Genomic DNA, 19,393 nt, shown 5'->3' on the forward strand with positions numbered 1-19,393 from the left:
TAAACATTGTTGTTGGACAGCCTGAACATTGCCCTTTTAAATGACACTCTATTTGTATGGAGTGTACATTTGTGCATAGTACCTTTAAAATGTGTCCTAGTCTTTGCTGCCTCCACCTTAGCAGCTTGTTCTGCTTGCACTATTGACTCCTCCTGGGTGTTCTGAATGGTTTAAAGTCTATCAAGCGCACGAAAAACAGAATTTATTCCTTGAACCAGTAACCGTTGTCACACAATGCTCTTGGATGGCATTTTACTCGCCAACACTTGTTGAAAGTCAACTGATGTGAGATTTTACCGTATTGGTGCAGCAATCAACATGCAGGATCTCGCCTTCTTCAGATTGTGAACCTCTGATTCGCACTTGCGTAAGGACACTCTGCACTCATCAGTGATAATAATATTGGTACACATGTTCAATTATCGGTGCAAATATATTTGTCTTTGCCCAGGGACAACCGTAAGCTCAAAACAAGAGCTTAATACACTTTGGAATTTCAGATAAGATAAGATAAGATATCCTTTATTTGTCCCACAATGGGGTAATTTACATCCTCCAGCAGCAAGAATGTATGTAGAAAGAAGAAGAGGGAAAAAAAACAACAACAACAAACATCTTTCAATTAAATACAATATGAACACAATGGATAAATCGCAGTACTATTTACAATTTACCTTCACATAATTTAATTATTATTATTATTATGATTGTTATTTTTTATTCATCAGCCTGACAGCAGTCGGTAGGAACGAGCGTCGGTATCTCTCCTTCTTGCAGCGTGGGTGTAACAGTCTCTGGCTGAAGGAGCTACCAAGTGCTGTCAGGGCGGGCTGGAGGGGGTGGGAGGGACTGGCCATCATAGCTTTTAGCTTAGTTAGCATCCTTCTGTTGCCCACCTCCTCCAGAGTGTCAAGGGAGCAACCCAGGACAGAACTGGCCTTCCTGACCAGTCGCTCCAGTCTCTTTCTGTCCCGGGCGAGATGCTGCCTGACCAGCAGACAATGCCATAATAGATGGCCGAGGCCACCACCGAGTTATAGAACGTCTTAAGGAGTGACCCCTGAACCCCAAAAGACCTCAGTTTCCTGAGTAGGAAGAGTCGGCTCTGTCCTTTCCTAATCAGGGTGTCCGTGTTTGTAGACCAGTCCAGTTTGTCGTTGAGAAGAACACCAAGGTACTTGTAGGAGGTCACCCTCTCTATGTCCATACCCTGGATGTTCATCGGTGCTGGTGAGGACTTTTTCCTGCAGAAATCCACAACCAACTCCTTAGTTTTCCTCGGGTTGATCTGGAGGAGATTCTGCTGGCACCAGTCCACAAAGTCCTTTAGGTTTAGGTTTCATAAAATGTAGTCTTCATCTAAATCACAAGAATAAACGGTCTGCATAAACTAATACCACACCAGCAATACTGTTTTCATATTTGTGTTGAAAATAACAGGGCAAGGAGGAAAAGATGAGTGAACCCTGGGATTTAATAACTGGTCTCGCCTCCTTTGGCAACAACTCACCCAAAAATTAGTTGCAGACCAGACATGCACAACCATCAGGATGAATTTTGGACCATTCTTCTTCACAAGAAATCTTGTGCTCATGCAAGATTCCTGGGATGTCTGCTGTGGGTAGCACTCTTGATCCGCAGCATCTCAATTTGGTGCGGGTCAGGACTTTGACTGGGCCACTCCAAAACATATCTCCTTCTCCTTATAAAGCTATTCTGTTGTTGATTAGTATTGGATCATTCTCCTGATGCAATATCCATCCTCTTTTGAGCTTCAACTGTTAGCCAGATGGCCTTGAGTTCTTAGTTCTTGTGATAAAGTTGATCATATTTTTATTCCATTGATGATAACGAGTTGTCCAGGTCATGAGGCAGCAAGGGCACAAATACCATGATGCTTCCTCTCCCGTGCTACACAATTGGGATAGGGTTGTGATGTTGCTGTGCTATATCCTTTTTTTCCCACACATGACACTCACAACCAATTCAAGTTTGTTTTCATTTTGTCCACAGAATATTTTGCCAGTCAGGGCAGTGGAACATCCCAGTGCTCTTTAGCAAACTTCAAATGTGCAACAAAGTTGTTGTTGTTTTTTTTGGGGGGGTACATCAACAGCTTCTTCCTTGGTGTTCTCCCATGAACTCCATTCTTGTCATATGTTTTACATATGGAAGATTTATCAACAGAAGTGTTGACATGTGCCATTGATTTCTGTAAGACACTCTGGGATTTACAGGAGAACGACTCCTTGGAAGAGAAGTAACGCTGCAGGATATATGTTAGAGCTGTCAGTTTAGCGCGTTTTTATTGGCATTAATTTAAATGAATGTTAACGGGATTAAATTTTTTCTCGCGAGATTAACGCGCCACACGTCACAAGCGGATGTTACGGTGCTCTATAAATACACCAGAAACAAAACAACAAGCGCGCTGCAGAAGTCCACGCCCATGTCTGTTTTGCCAGCCACGGGAGCACGAGACACCAAAAACGGATACTTAAAGAGTTTATGAAAGGAAAGTTTACTTTTAAAAAGTTGCCATATTGCTCCACTGACAAGACCAAAGTTATCTGTTCTTCTCTCTCTCTCTCTCTGTATCATACAGGTATACGATGTATGCCACTGACACGATTGTTGCTTGTTTGGAACTATTTTGTGTGGAAGGTTACAGTGTTCTGTGTCCAAATAAATAGAGCGGGTGGAGCTTCTCTGTGTTCGTCTGACAGTGACGGTGCGCTACGAAATGGATATTTCAGTAAATATTTGCATTTGGCACATAGAAAACTGATTCATGATTCCATGTTGATGAGAGGATTAAAATGGGGAAAAAATAGGACGAAAAATGTAAAAGGAAATTCTGAATAAATAAAAAATGTGTGAGTAATCACGATTAATTTTTTTAGTTCATTTGAGTTAATTAGGACAGTTGCATTTTTAATTAGATTAAATATTTTAATCGTTTGACAGCTCTAATGTGTGTGTGTGTATATATATATATATATATATACACACAGTTGGTAAGGCATCGGTTTGGCATATGGGAGACGGTGGTTCGAATCCCGCTTGGGGCAAAAAAAATGAGCACATAACACCATCCAGTGTGGGTCCTTGGGCAAGATCCTTCACGCTAATGCCTACCTCAGACAATGATGAGAGACAATAAAATGAATGACATGTCGGCTCAGACGTCGCCCGGCCAAACAAGGTCTGTTGGAATGCTACTACTCAAGCAAGCCTAGTCAGAGGGGTTACATGCAGAGAATGTTGACTTCGAAACCCACAGTCACGGTTGACCACGAAACAACTAGTAACTCAGTGTTCCAACATCCACAAACGGCAACTGCTGTCACAACTTGAGATTGATGAGGTACAACGCAGGTTCCATGGTGAAGGGCCCCAGGCTGCCAGATCAGAGGAGGAGGTCATACCAGAGATTGGGAGGCAAGCCCCAATGGATGCAGATCATGAGATTGGGAGGCCAGCCCCAATGAATGAAATGCTTTGTGAGGCAGCAACTGACCTGAAAGTTAAGATCATGGCTGGGCAACCTAGAAACCAACGGCTATGTGAAGTACCACCTGAAGGTCTCATGGAAAGTAAGAATGCAGCACTGAGGGCGATCCACCCGTAACCTTCACGGAAACCAATGAGCTGATAGACGCTTCAGCATCAGTGATCCTTGTGATGATTGGCTATAAGAGCAACCATGGAAGCCATGAGATACGTCAGAAAAGACGGTTGGAGGCTAAGATCAAGGTGGCTCGGAAAGATGTGAGTCAATTGACGGAGGCCCCGAGAGGTGTGATGAAAAGGCCGATACCCGAGCGGTACATCCAGATGACCATACCTGAAGCACTCGAAACTGCCAAACAAAGGCTCCAAGCCTTATAGGATACACGAAAGAGAATGAGGCCAGACTAAACAGGCTGTTCGCGACACAACCTGCGAAAGTGTACGCTCAGTGGCAGGGTCTTAACAACAGAGCTGACCCACCAAGAGAAGGAGGTTGCACATAACAGCAGTGCACAATGGCTGGTGGAGAGGAGTACAGCAACCTCCCTGAACAGAACCCAGTTACCATAACAGTGGCAGACATACAGGAAAGAGTCTCAGATATGAAGAACTGGACAGCACCAGGCCCGGCCGGACATGGTCCACACCTACTGGCTAAAGAAACTCACAGCACTCCATGAGCGCCGATGCAGCACAAATGAACCAGCTGCTGAGGGATGGGACTCACCCAGGATGGCTAACCGAAGGGCGAACGATCCTGATCATGAAGGATCCCTCAAAGGGTGCAGTCCCATCCAACTATCGGCCAATAACCTGTCTCTCCACAAAATGGAAGCTCATGTCAGGCATCATTGCGGCTAAGATAAGTGGACACATGGATCAATACATGAGCGAAGCACAGAAGGGCATTGGTAGAGATACCAGAGGAGCCAAACATCAGTTCCTGCACAAGACTGCAGGTCTTGACGAACCACCTGTGCACAGCCTGGGTTGATTACAAGAAAGCCTATGACTCGATGCCACATACATGGATCACTGAATGCATGGAGTTGTATAAGGTCAACAGGACCCTAAGAGCCTTCGTTGCGAACTCAATGAGGATGTGGAAAACCACACTTGAAGCCAATGGCAAGCCACTTACCCAAGTGTCCATCAAATGTGGCATATACCAAGGTGATGCACTCTTCTGCATAGGACTGAACCCTCTAAGCCAAGTAATCACCAAGACAGCCTATGGATACCGCCTCAGAAATGGAGCTACGATCAGTCACCTCCTCTACATGGATGACATAAAGCGAAGAGCGAAAGGGACATAGACTCCCTGATCCACACAACCAGGATCTACAGCAGCGACATCGGGATGTCATTTGGGCTTGAGAAATGTAGTCGGATGGTGACTAAGAGAGGAAAGGTAGTCCGCACTGAAGGGTTCTCACTCCCTGAAGGAACAATAGCAGACATTGAGGACAGCTACAAGTACCTCGGTATACCACAAGCCCATGTCAACCTCGAACTGGCAACAAGGAAACGGCCAAATACCTGGCGAAAATGCTGACCTTTAAACTGGGTTCTTAAAAGTAATAAATGTCATTGGCAGCGAATGAGTTATCAACAAGCTACCTGTAATTTACCGGTACTTGCTGTTTGAATTCAAGCACTTGTGCTGAAGCCAAGATGCGGCAGGTATTTTTTAGGGATCTTGATTTCCTATCTGTTGATTTTGACTTTGGAGTTATACACAATACTTATTCTCAAACTTACATTACAGTCAATTTGATCTTTTGTTTGGTTTTAAAACAATTTAGCTTTTCTAAATGCAATCCATTCTGAAATACAATTCTAAGTTTAAACTGAAATTCACGTTTGTATATGAAATCGCCCCACTGAAAATGTTTGTAGAAAGTAAATAGTTTGTTCTCATTCATAATGTAAGTTTAAAAGTTAAACACTTATATATGAAATGGAATAATATTAATAATATGAAAAGGAAACCTATTATGAAACCTTCATTCATAATATGGTCATATTTTCATTGTCAAACCCTTTCAGGGACAGCGGTCACCACACTGGACACCCTATCATGTTATCAGGTTGTCATTATTGGTGCATGAAAGGGTTTATAAAATCTTTTACTTCATGTCCCTGGGATTAACCTGAAAAAAATTGACTCTTAAAAATGAAAAAGTTGCTCCTCAAATGAAGTCACTGATTAGCAAAATTGCTCCTGAAAGAAATAATTCCTTGAATAGCTTTCGTTCGTTCTATGAACAATACACAAACGCACATACACAGGCACACCTACGCATGCACATGCTCACTGAGTCACGTTTACCCACATACATTGACATCAATGAATGTCCCAGCACACTGGCCTACACTACAGTAGCTGGAAGCATGACTAAAGCCGATGGCCTGCCACTTCCAATCAAATGGCTCCCCTCTTCTACAAACCACATTGCAGAGCATCCAGGTCTGTCTGGAGCTATTTGACCCGCTTATTGGCCAGTCAAGATATATTTTGTTGGCTGGACTTTGTCGAATGCAGTGGACACAAGGGCAACCAGTTCACCTGACTTTATATGCACTCACAAACAAAGATCATTCTTCTTGATTCCAATGTGTCATAGGGTGGAATAGGATGGAACAGAATTGCATGGATGAATTTGTTTTCTAATTCTGTCCATCCAAACAGTCATGAAAATATTTTTGGTTGCTGGGACTGCAATGTACTGTCGCCGTGCTGAACAGATTACTGTTGATTGCTGAAAGTCTGAATGTATATTGTTAATTTTCTAGTGTATACTTGTCAATCAATCTGTTCTGGACCCGCTGACTGTAAGGGAACTTCTCTACCTTTTCTCTCGGGATCTATTTGTAGACTACATGTTTACATGCCCATGCAAGGAAGGGAGTTCATGCATCTTTGCGTTGTGTGTCCCTTGATAGTACAATGTTCTCTACTGCTGACCTCTATGTCTGATCCCGCTGTGGAGGCCTGCCCATTTCATTAGCATGTCGTAGCACTGAGCCTGGGTTTAGAGGCAATATCCCTGTCAGCAGATTAATCTAATACCTCACCATACAGAAACTACACAAACACAAAACACACAAGTATCCAAATTATACAAATATTGAAGTCACTTCGATGCACACGGTGCACATTTAACTACACTCGTTTGATGAAACAATACAGTGAACCCCCGCCGTGTCGCAGCTAATCTTTCATGCCGCCGTGATATCACCAAATTCTCAATAGTTTTGAGACTGACAGTTTTGAGACATATTTGAATTTAGAGTTGCGCACCTTTAATGATGTAGTACAAAATGCTTCAACGTGCCGGTGATCAGGCGCCGACAGGTATGGCAGCCTCGGTCACACGCTCCCTAGTATTATCCCTGTTTTTGTCATTTTCGTTTGTTTTTGGCGACCCTGAGCGGCTTACTTACACGAGGGAAAAGTTGCTGCGCATTGGGGAGTCTACACTCGGTCTTTTTTCACCAGCACACGAAAATCCACAAGGTTTTTCGGAGCTAATCGCGAGCGGAGCGGCTGCGCTGTACGGAGCATGGAAACGCCGCCGGAGGAGGGGGAAGCGAGCCGGCGTGCTCGTCAAGCTCCGGCAGCGCGGATTTCGAACCCCGCTCCCATCGGTCCATCTTGCTAATCTACGATCTCTGCCAAACAAGATGGATGAACTTCTTCTCCTCACAAAGACCAACAAAATATTTGCACGTTCTGCTGCGCTCTGCTTCACTGAAACCTGGCTCAGTGACCGCCATCCAGATCCCGCGCTACATCTACCCGGCTTCCGCCTTCTCCGAGCCGACCGCGACACGGAGCTATCGGGCAAATCGAAAGGTGGTGGTATTTGCTTCTATATCAACGAAGAATGGTGCACTGATGTCACGAAGCTCGACGCACACTGCAGCCCTGACCTGGAGTCGCTGTCTTTAAACTGCAAGCCATTCTACTCGCCACGTGAGTTCACCTCCTTTTTACTAGTCGGTGTTTACATTGCGCCACAAGCTAACGCTAACACGGCGATACAAACGCTAGCCGAACAAATGAACAAACTCGAACTAAAATACCCAGAGTCACCCCTGATCATTTTGGGCGATTTTAATAGAGCACATCTTAACCGTGAACTTCCCAGATATAAGCAGCACATCGACTGTTTCACCAGAGAAGGCAACATTCTAGACCACTGTTTTACAACAATCAAAAATGCATACCGATCGGTCGCCCGTGCAGCATTGGGTCTTTCTGACCACAATTTAATCCACTTAATACGTACATACAGACAGAAACTCAAATGTGTTAAACCGGTTGTTAAGACTGTGAAAAAATGGACAGATGAAGCAAAGCTAGCTCTACAAGAATGCTTAGACTGCACTGATTGGGGCGTCTTTGAAACTTCAACGGGCACACTGGATGAATACACAGACACTGTAACATCATACATCAGTTTCTGTGAGGACATGTGTGTACCAACGAAGTCCTACCGCCCCTTCAACAATAACAAGCCATGGTTTACTCCCAAACTCAGGCAACTCGGGAAAGAGAAAGAGGCCGCATTTAGAAGTGGAGATCGGGCACTGTACAAACATGCCCGAAACCAATTGACAAAGGAAATTAACATCGCAAAGAGAAGCTATGCAGAGAGGCTGAAAAACCAGTTCTCTGCTAACGACTCTGCATCTGTATGGAATGGCCTGAAAGCAATCACTAACTATAGAATGCCATCCCCCCAAACAGTGAACAATAAGGGTCTTGCTAATGAACTAAACATGTTTTTCTGCCGATTTGAAAAGGACACCCCCATTTCCCACACACACCCACCTCTACCAGAAACCACTCTACCTACCCCCCCACCCTCTTTTTCTCCACTACAGATCCACGAACAGGACGTGAGACGGCTCTTCAAGCAGCAAAAGATCAAGAAAGCTCCGGGGCCCGACAAAGTGTCCCCCTCCTGCCTGAAAGTCTGCGCTGACCAGCTGGCTCCGGTCTTCACACAAATCTTCAACAGATCCCTGCAGCTGTGTGAGGTCCCATCCTGCTTCAAACAGTCTACCATCATCCCAGTTCCCAAGAAATCGGCAACATCGGAACTGAACGACTATAGGCCTGTCGCCCTGACGTCTGTGGTCATGAAGTCCTTTGAACGCCTTGTGCCGAACCACCTAAAGAACGTCACTGGACCCCTGCTGGACCCTCTCCAGTTTGCCTACCGGGCAAACAGGTCTGTGGAAGACGCAGTCAACATAGGTCTGCACTACATCCTCAAGCACCTCGACAGCACAGGGACCTACGCAAGGATTCTGTTTGTGGATTTCAGCTCTGCGTTCAACACCATCATCCCGGAACTCCTCACCCCCAAACTACTCCACCTCGGTGTGTCCCCTACGATCTGCCAGTGGATCCTCAGCTTCCTGACGGGACGGACACAACAGGTGAGACTGGGAGCAACAACATCATCAATACGCACCACCAGCACTGGAGCCCCACAGGGATGTGTCCTCTCGCCACTGCTCTTCTCTCTCTACACAAACGATTGCACCTCAACAGATCCAGCTGTCAAACTCATAAAGTTCGCAGACGACACCACGGTCATCGGTCTCATCAAAGACGGCGACGAGTCTGCGTACCGCCAACAAGTGGAGCAGCTGGAGCTCTGGTGCGGCCGACACAACCTCGGGCTGAACACGCTCAAGACTGTAGAGTTGATCGTGGACTTCAGGAAACATTCTTCTCCTCAGTTGCCCCTCACACTATCCAAATGCCCTGTGTCAACCGTCGAGACCTTCAAGTTCCTGGGAATCACTATCTCCCAGGACATGAAGTGGGAAGCCAACACCATCTCCATCCTGAAAAGGGCCCGGCAGCGGATGTACTTCCTGAGGCTGCTGAGGAAGCATGGCCTGCCACAGGAGGTGCTACGACAGTTCTACACGGCAGTCATCGAATCAATCCTGTGTTCTTCCATCACGGTTTGGTTTGGGGCCGCCACAAAAAAGGACAAAATCCGACTTCAACGGACAGTTAGGACGGCAGAAAAAATCGTTGGCACCGCCCTACCCACTCTTGAAGACTTGCACACTGCAAGAATCAAGACAAGGGCACGGAAAATCCTCCTGGATCCCCCGCACCCTGCCCACCACCTTTTTCAGCCACTCCCCTCAGGCAGACGCTACAGATCCATGTGCACCAAATACAGCAGACACTTAAACAGCTTCTTCCCTCTAGCCATTAACTCCTTAAACAGTCACTGACATAGTCACTCTTCTTGCACCACAAAATGGTACTACAAAACTACTGGTTACTCTAAAATGGTTCAATGATTTTGTTGTTTACGATGATACTAGTGCAGCGTGTTATACCGGAGACAAATTCCTTGTGTGTTCTACATACTTGGCCAATAAAGATGATTCTGAGTCTGAGCTCTTGTGCATGTAGACGCAGCCTAATCAAACAAATCATTCACTGTCAGTGTCATATATTTATGTCATTTAACAATCCAGGCATTCAATCCCAGGTATGTAGTGATATATAATTTTCATTTTTTCGAAATGAATGATTGATTGCATCATTATTTAGACAATAACCAGTAAATCTCAAAAACTGGGTGGAGTTTTCTTCATAACATGGTCTTAAAGGCACTTCTAAAAGGATGAGGACAAGCGATGCAGATAACGGATTGGATTAATAAGGGTGCCATTGAAATTAATGTTGGTGACTCGTTTTAATAATGCCCAATTTTGATGATGTCTGGTCTGTTGTTTGCGCCAAGGAGTCGATTTGTTGGAGGTTTTGAAATTAAGAGCTATTCAATGTCATTACTTTCATGTGCATACGATTTTAATATCAGTCCTGCAATAGTTAATTGTACACGTTTAGGATGTGCCCGGTGAGGATAAGCAATACAGAGGACATTCTGGATGAAAAAAAACAGTTGCTTAAGGGGTGTTCACATGGCACACATTTATATCGGTGCTGCACCGATGTATTTTGTTACGATATATCTTACACCAGTGTAAATTTTGTGGAGCGTCCACCCGTATAAAGTTGCTTTACTAAAGAGAAGCGTATTAACCCCGGTGCAACCCCACTTGTGTACATACGTCAGTTTTTGCGGCCGTGCAATATGATAATAATTATACGGAAATAAAATATTTGCATGCGTAAAGTGTACTTCCTTTTCCCCGTCTTGTTTGTGACATATCGAGAAACCATGGTTTATACTTCTCCAGACAAATCAACGCTGTGGTCTATCTGACACCGTAAAAGAATGAGAGAAAGAGAAAGGAAAAATGGTGGAAGTACAACAGAACACGAAAGCAATGCATTCTACGATTCATTCGGCAACAAATACCCGTATGTAATCAACTCTTCTCACGCGTAGCGAGTCTACCCCTGTAGTGTTCAGACGTCCCAATTTATATCGGTGCTGTCCCGCAAACTACCATTTACTCCCGAGTAAATTTTTAAACCACCTCCTGAGCAGGGTTAAATTTGCTCCGGTTTAAGCCGTTTTCAGGGGCTACTCCGGCATAACCTTGTACGTGTGAACACTCTATGGGGGGTAGCCCCGGTGCGACACCGGAGTAAAAGTTGCCGTGTGAACACCCCTTTATTTAGACACCTATTTCTGGCCACTCCCTGAAGTGCTAACCTCTGCTGAGTTGGGTTGCCTTCTGCGTGCTGCTGTGCCTACTGACTGACTCACCTGTGTATTCTCTCAATAGAGCCCCCAGCTGGCCATCTATTTCACTGCACCAAAAACACGGAAACTGCATTCCTAAGAAATCTCATCAGTGCAAAGTTGCTGGGCAATTGGCAATGATCGTGAGCATCAAAGATAAATGAATGACGAAGCCACTCCTGTTCCAATGAACATGACTCATGATTTAGTTGAAATTTAGGATATTTCACACGCTCGGTGCCCTCGTGACAGGCATTTTTTTTCACAAGGGTTGAAAGTATAAAGTAAAAGCTAATCCTAATCCTTGCCCTATTTCAGGATGGGACAAGCACTCATATGGTTATCATGGAGATGACGGCCACTCCTTTTGCTCCTCTGGGACTGGCCAACCATATGGTCCAACTTTCACAACGGGTGATGTGATTGGCTGCTGCGTTAACCTCATCAACAACACTTGCTTTTACACCAAAAATGGCATCAGTTTAGGTCAGTGGAAATGGATCCATGTACCATAATTTCTCGAGAATAAAACACAATCGTGTCTTATGTAGCACTATTCCCAAATTGCCATATGGTATCTGTTTTCTTTTCTCTTTTCTCTCTGTACTACACGCCCCCTTTTTGCTGGTATTCATGCTCACAAACTGATTGATTTTTGATATGTGTATGCCACTACTTTTTCAATATGTGCAAGTAAATCTTTTCAGGTTCCCTCAAAACACAGACTGTATGTTTGAAAGTCACCCTCTTTTTCGCTGATTTTGTCAATATCCGCCACCTGCACACATTTCTGTTCTGAAGAGAGAGCGCGCCGTCTCGTTATGAAAGACACACTGCGCCGTGGTCCTCTTGTGGGCCTGCGACTGCCCCATCGTGGAAACCTACAGATAATCCAATTCCGTCGATGGCCCAGGGAAGCTGGGGTGAGGAGGGGCTGCTGACGAGGTGGCTGGCTGGACTATGCACTGGAAACGGCACCAGATTGCATATGCTCACCAAAACATTTTGCAGTTTGAAGTATGAGCCACTATCACCTAGCCATTTAGCCATATGGCTATATATGCGCTATGGCTGTAGTTAGTTTTTTCTTTTTAAGCAATAAACGCAGTTCATTAAGTTAAAAGTTTCCCGTGGGTCGTGAAAGACACTAAAACATGATATCAACATGACAGCGCTATGGTATGGTACGGTATGGTATGGTATCTATATAGCAGCACCCGCAGTGCTCTGTCTTTCACGATAAGTCGGGAAAATTCTATTATTACATTTACATTTGTAAAGTTAGGCATTACATATCGTATTGGAGTGGAACAGTGGCGGATGTTGGGCTATCAATTTCGGCCGACGTCATAAAATGCGTCCGTTTATTTATATGTGAATTCTCCTCTCCATTCCTTTTCAAGAAATTGATCTGTGTACAATAAAACCCACCAGATATAAAAGATTAATTTGTTGCTAGTCGTTTTCAACAAAGAGAGTGTTGCTAAAATGATTATATAAGTCTCCAGTTCAACTCGGAACAGAATGAGATTTGAAAAATGCTCCCACGGATGCCTACACCAAAAGATCGGTGATTGGCTCATTTCTTTGTCAATCAAAAAGAGATTCAGCCTCATACAGATCATCCAATCATCATGCAGAAAAGCTGAGCGTCCGGGCCAGCCCATAAACGGCCACTGTCCATAGACTACCAGAGACGCTGAGCATCCAATGGGTGGGACAAAACTAGCATTTATCCAATGACTCGTCTTATTTCAATGCATTGGGACAACGGGCTCTGAATTCTCTCGACGCCCAGCGTCCGCGTTGTAGACTGTAGATGCTCAGCGTCCACACAGTTTAAAGCACAGTGAAACTGTGAAGAGAGTCGCGTCATAACCAGTAACAAGAAGCTGATTCGGAACAAAAGTTAAGTGTATTGTCGCGCCTATGTAGTCAATGACATGTACACACATTTGTATGTACACACATATATTTGATCATTTATTTTTGGACATTTTGGGGGAAGTTGAGCTTCCCTAGCAGTCTTAGAGCAATCGCCTCTGGAGTGGAACTATACCTGTTTCACAAGCCCTCGGTACCGGTCAACGTCCACACGATATGCCAAATTTTCTTACTTTTTGTGTACACGTGTATTATCCCCCGGTCCCCCCTGATTTGTAATTGGCAAGAAATTATGGTACATTTGCAATCACTATGCATCAATGAAAAATATTAATGATATTAATTTATTGGAATCATGGATGACAAAAATTATTTTCTTTTACCTTCCAGGTGTGGCTTTCACAGACCTCCCTGTAAGTACTATGGTGTGACCTTTTTCTACATGATGCCACCTTCTCAACTTCAAGGCTGTATTGAGCTTTACCTGTACTTTGAATGATTTACAGTGGATAGAAAAAAATCTACACATACCCGTTCAAAACACAGGTTTTTGTGATTTCAAGAGATAAGATAATTTCAAAACTTTATTTAATAACATGAATCCATCAATTGAATAAAATTTGTGACAAATATTTTGAGATTACGACTTTGCGGTGTTCAGAATTAACTCATCACATTCTAACTCATGTTAAATGGAAGTCAGCATACATTTCTTGCATACATTGAAGTGCCCCTGATTAACAACAGTTAAGCATTAGATGTTATAGCTGGCTTTTTTTCTAGTTTTGTAGGGACATGATACAGCATAAGAGATGATCCCAATGGAAGAATCCAAAACAATTTCCAATATACTGTACATCATGGAGAACCGTAAAGACAAACACTTCAGGTTAAGAAAAGTTGAGGACAATAATGACATTATCAATGTCCCACCAAATTCGATGAGGGAAAAAAAAAAGAAAACTGGTCATAGAGGCTGCGAAGAGGCTGGCAGCAACATTGAAGACGCTGCATAAAGTGTTGGCAACTATTGGCTGTTCGCTTCATGTGACACCCGTCTTCTTCAAATGTCTGGGATATGGGGTTGGGTGACAATATGGATAGAAGTCTTACCCTTCAAAATAAACCTCAAAGCCCTGCTACATTTTGCAAAGATTTCAAAAGTTGTTTGCCGCAAACACAACACCGCTCATAACGAAAATGCTGCATCTACAGTGATGCAGGGTGGTGGCATAATCGTGGGGCTGTTTTACTTCAACTGGAACTGGGGCCTTAGTGAATCTGGAACAAGTTATGAATCGTTTCTTGGCACAAAACCTCCACGCTTCGGCTGGACAGCTGAGTAACCTCATCTTTTAGCATGACAATCTAATCAAGGTTAAAGTTTTGGAATTACCAATCCAGAATGCAGAACTGAGTCCGATCAAACATCTGTGGAAGGATCTGAAACAGGATGTGCAGTGAAGATAACTTTATTATCTGCCCGATTTTTTTTTTTTTGGGGGGGGGGGGGCCATTTTACAAAAGAAAATGTTTCACATTGATTTTGGATCACAAAAACCTGGCGCTTAATCAGGGGTATGTAGACTTTTTATATCCACTGCACTTGACACAGACTTCCCTTCCTTCGTTTGCTTGACTCTTGTTCCACTGATCATGTGATCACATTTTGTCCAATAAGAGGATAGTATGTAATTCTTTGGACCACTTTCAATGTTGACAATTGAAATGTTTCCCTATATGTTGATTGTATTACACCAACCGGATCACATTTTTGATCCGGTTAGTGGTTTTTTTTTTTTTTTTTGTACTTACTAGAAAGGTTTGCTGTTACTAGACTCTAGAGCCACACAGTGGTTCTAGAGTGACGTGACGTGTCATTGCGTTGTCGATATAATCCTGTTATTTTCAACTTTTCCACCCTGCTATTAACCCAGCCTAACCTATACCCTACTGTGGGGCTTCAAACTCCGGGCGAGATTGTTGATGCAAACTTTGGACAGCAGCCATTTGTCTTCGACATTGAGGACTACATGAGTGAATGGAGAGCTAAAATCCATGGGATGATCGCTCGCTTCCCAATAGGAGAAAGGCTGGGTGACTGGCAAGCTGTCCTGCAGAAGTAAAGTTTCATTCCGTTTCAGTCTTTCCTTAAATTGAGTCTTGTTTGTATTTTAAATGCAAGAATAGAAAATTTTGAGTATTTGCCATACTGCATTGTCTTAGTAAGATACTGTGTTGACCTCAACTAACCTACAAAATTATATGAGTAAAGCAGCAGTTGTCATTTGATATTTGAAATTCATTTCGCTATTGTTCTTAGGGAAGTCAAGTGTTAATTTATTTACTTTGACTCCAGTATGGTGTCCAGCTACCTGGTCCACCATGGATACTATGCCACTGCCACTGCTTTTGCTAGAGCCACAGAGACCATGATTCAAGAAGACCAAACATCTATAAAAAACAGACAGAGTAAGTGAATAAACCGCGCGCGCGCGCGCACACACACACACACACACACACACACACACACACACACACACACACACACACACAAAGTAGACACTACTGTACTCTCGGACAGGTAATAGAATTTTTTTTCTGTCACTTTAAGATACAGGCATAGATGCATTCACGAGATACAGTAATCCCTCGTTCATCGTGGTTAATGAGGACCAAAACCACCCGCGATAAATGAAAATCTGCGAAGTAGCGACCAATTAACATAAACAGGTAAAAATATATATACATTTTTTAAGTCTGCAAAAAGTCCGCAAACGGTCCGCCAGAAGCTGCAAAACAACAGCGAGTCGCATAGAGCAACATACACAGTACTGTACTCCATGTATATGGGAAAAAATTATGAATATGTTTGAAAAAAATCCACGATGCACTGAAGGCGTGATAAACTGACCGCGAAATAGCGAGGGATCACTGTACATCATTTGTTATTGAAAAAAATTATTAATTTTCCACCGCATATCTTAAGAGCCCTAATGGTGCACGATTGTGCCTCGGCATACTGGTCGGGAATCTCCACATTAGATATGTATGATTTGTTTGATTCATCGTAAACCGAGGAACCCCCAAATAACCTTATTCAAGCATCCAATTACGGTACTTTGTTGAACAGGAATACAAAAGCTGGTGTTGGAGGGGCGTGTGGGTGAAGCCATTGAAGCCACTCAGCAACTTTATCCTGGCCTGTTAGAACACAATCCTAACCTTCTGTTTATGTTGAAGTAAGTTGGCTTTATTTAAGGTTGGTATTTCTTGTAAAATTCAGTAACGCCAGTGTGCGTGTTTTTAGGTGTCGTCAGTTTGTGGAAATGGTCAACGGTACAGACAGTGAGGTTCGCTGCTTGACCATCCGCTCCCCCAAATCCCAGGGAGGTTACCCTGGTTCTCCCAACCTTAGCCCTCACCAGGGGGCTGGAAATTCACACATGCACACTGGAGGTGGGGTTTTATTTGTATTTTTTTGCTTTTTAAACCCATTTCGGAATCATCAAATCTGTCTTAAATGTCATGAAGATTATTCAATTCATCTTGCTCCTTCCTCCAGGTGTCGACAGCCCAACATGCAGTAATGGGGTGACTCCCTCCAAAAAATCAAAAACCCACAGCAGCGTTGTTAGCAGCAACATGAAATACCCCAGCACATCCTCCTCGGCCTCTTCATCCACCTCGTCCTCACCTTCATCCATCAACTACTCAGAGTCTAATTCTTCTGACTCCACCAAGAGCCAGCCACACAGCAACAACAGCAATCAAGAAACCAGGTAGGCATTGCTTAACCTGGTGCCCACTAAATCTGCGTCTTGAAAACTAATCTGTATTAAGTCAATCATTCAATCTGGTGCTGGAGCCCTGAGTGGCACCTAAAGCTTAATTCTTCACTTCGGCAAGACTTTTTTATTCTCCCACAATTTTGTGCTTCTAACTTTGAGGGAACAGTTTGGGGAAGGTTGTTTTCTATACATGTCTGTGGCAGAAGCCGCACAACAACTGATTGCTAGGTCTGATCCTAGAAACAGATGTACAGGTATATGAAGTGTTCCTCCACCTTTACAAGGGTTTGGTCCACACTTTTCTACATATTATAATGTTAATACACATGGTATTTTAATATGTTTTAATCTTGTGCAAGTGATGTTCCTATTCAAATTAAGTACATTCAAAGGTTTTTTTTTTCCTAGTGTAGGTATCAGGTTCAATTTCAGCTCCGGCCTCCCTGTGTGGAGTTTGCATGTTCTCGATGGGCCTGCGTGGGTTTTCTCCGGGTACTCCGGTTTCCTCGCACATTCAAAAAACATGCATGGCAGGCTGATTGAACGCCAAGTTGTCCCTAGGTGTGAGTGTGAGCGTGGATGGTTGTTCGTCTCTGTGTGTCCTGCGATTGGCTGGCATCTGGTTCATGGTGTCCCCAGCCTACTGCCCGAAGGCAGCTGGAATAGGCTTCAGTGCCCCCCGCAACCCTTGTGAGGATAAGCGGATCGGAAAATGGATTGATGGATGGATAGACACCCCCCCCTTCCACAACCTCCCACCTTACATGTATGTGGGCCACGGAGGAGCTCAAAGCAATCAACAAAAGAGTAACCAAGTTAGTAGCAAGCAAGCTCGAGTGATGTTGTGTCCAAACAGAGCAAAACAAAATTTTGAATGCCCCAACACTTACAATAACACAAAAAGAAGTCTTGCTGCTATCGCAGCAACCTGAAATCCACGTCAGGCTTTAGCCATCATCCATGTGTTTCAGTTCATTTGTCCAGTGTTTTTCAATCTTTTTTGAGCCAAGGCACATTTCTTTCATTGAAAAAATCCCACGGCACACCACTACCTGAAAATGTGAAAAAAGAGCTTATTTTAACAATTAAGTGTTTTAATATTACTATAAGCGTTTTTTTTTACATTGAAAATTCATGCAATATTACAACACATTGAAGAGGAATCAAATCAACATCAATCCAATATTTGGTGCATTCATTTTAATGGCAAGTAAAATATTAGGGGTGTTCACGCGGCAACACTTAACCTGAAAAAATTGAAGGTAATTGTTTTTGGCACAAGACCAATCAAACACCAAGCTAAAATTATGGTAAACTCAATTGAAATAGAAAGAGCGTATGAAACCAAGTTTCTCGGATTAGTAATAGACTCAAAACTATGTTGGAAACCACATATCGATAACGTAAAAAGAAAAATAGCCAAGACCTTAGGGATCCTCTACAAAACCAAGTGCTACATAAGAGATCTTTGTACACATTATACACTTCATTATTATTACCATACATGACCTACTGTGTGGAAATATGGGGAAATGCCTGCAAAACAAACACACTCCCTATTCTCAAACTACAAAAAAAAGCAATTCGAATTATTAATAGATCAAAATATACGGAACCCACAAATCCACTATTTATCAAATTAAATACGATGAAATTTTATGACCTGGTTGACTTTAAAATCGCCCAATTAATGTACAAAGCACACAATAACCTGCTCTGCCAAAACATTCAGAAGTTTTTTGAAATTCGAGAAAGCAACTATGAATTAAGAGGTACCAACTTATTCAAAAAACTCAAAACAAGAACAAACATCAAGCAAAGAAGTGTATCTAGCAAAGGTGTTAATATGTGGAATAATCTCGAAACGGACCTAAAAATGAGTAAATCGCTTGCTGATTTCAAAAACAAATTCAAAAAAATAGTACAAACAACCTACATCAATCAGAGTTAAAATGATAAATTCTAAAGATTAAATAAAATGATAAATCAGAACTAAGTTGATAAATAGAGAAAGGTATTGAAATATCCATTATGAATACAAGAGAAAATTGACACAAGAGTGCCAGGGTGAGGATGTATATAATCCCGATACAAACCAAAAGTTGTGAAAATATCACGGTTAAGGGTAAAGTATGAGCCTTAATGGAGACTTCTTCTTACTTTTTCTTTTCTGATTGATATAAAAATGATTTAGTAGATATAAACAATAAATTTCCCCAGTGTGGGACGAATAAAGGATATCTTATCTTAACCACATAACGGGGTAGGACTAGATAAGTTTTTTTACTTCATCCTACTCCCTTGAACATAACTGTGTTGAATGAAGACTGATTTCTTTCTTTTTACTTTTTTATCTACCTTATTTTCTGTCAAATTATTACTGTATATGTTTTATGTTCAACAAACAAACAAACAAACAAACAACAAACAACCTCAGGGAGGTGGGTTAAAATGCTCGTTTGCGGGGCAGCACCGATGTAAAATGGTACGTGTGAACGCTAC

General features: G+C 42.9%; 1 protein-coding gene across 1 annotated transcript in view; it reads left to right on the plus strand.

The window, feature by feature from the left end:
- Positions 1-19,393, plus strand: part of ranbp10 (RAN binding protein 10) — a 40,023-nt gene that overhangs the window by 13,565 nt on the left and 7,065 nt on the right. The window contains exons 4-10 of the mRNA XM_052060879.1: positions 11,535-11,702; positions 13,491-13,513; positions 15,038-15,222; positions 15,460-15,572; positions 16,234-16,342; positions 16,411-16,559; positions 16,666-16,882. Of these exons, the coding sequence (XP_051916839.1) occupies positions 11,535-11,702; positions 13,491-13,513; positions 15,038-15,222; positions 15,460-15,572; positions 16,234-16,342; positions 16,411-16,559; positions 16,666-16,882 (964 nt within the window). The remainder of the gene's footprint in view (positions 1-11,534; positions 11,703-13,490; positions 13,514-15,037; positions 15,223-15,459; positions 15,573-16,233; positions 16,343-16,410; positions 16,560-16,665; positions 16,883-19,393) is intronic.

This window comes from Hippocampus zosterae, chromosome 3 (assembly GCF_025434085.1).
Source record: "Hippocampus zosterae strain Florida chromosome 3, ASM2543408v3, whole genome shotgun sequence".
NCBI lineage: Eukaryota > Metazoa > Chordata > Actinopteri > Syngnathiformes > Syngnathidae > Hippocampus > Hippocampus zosterae.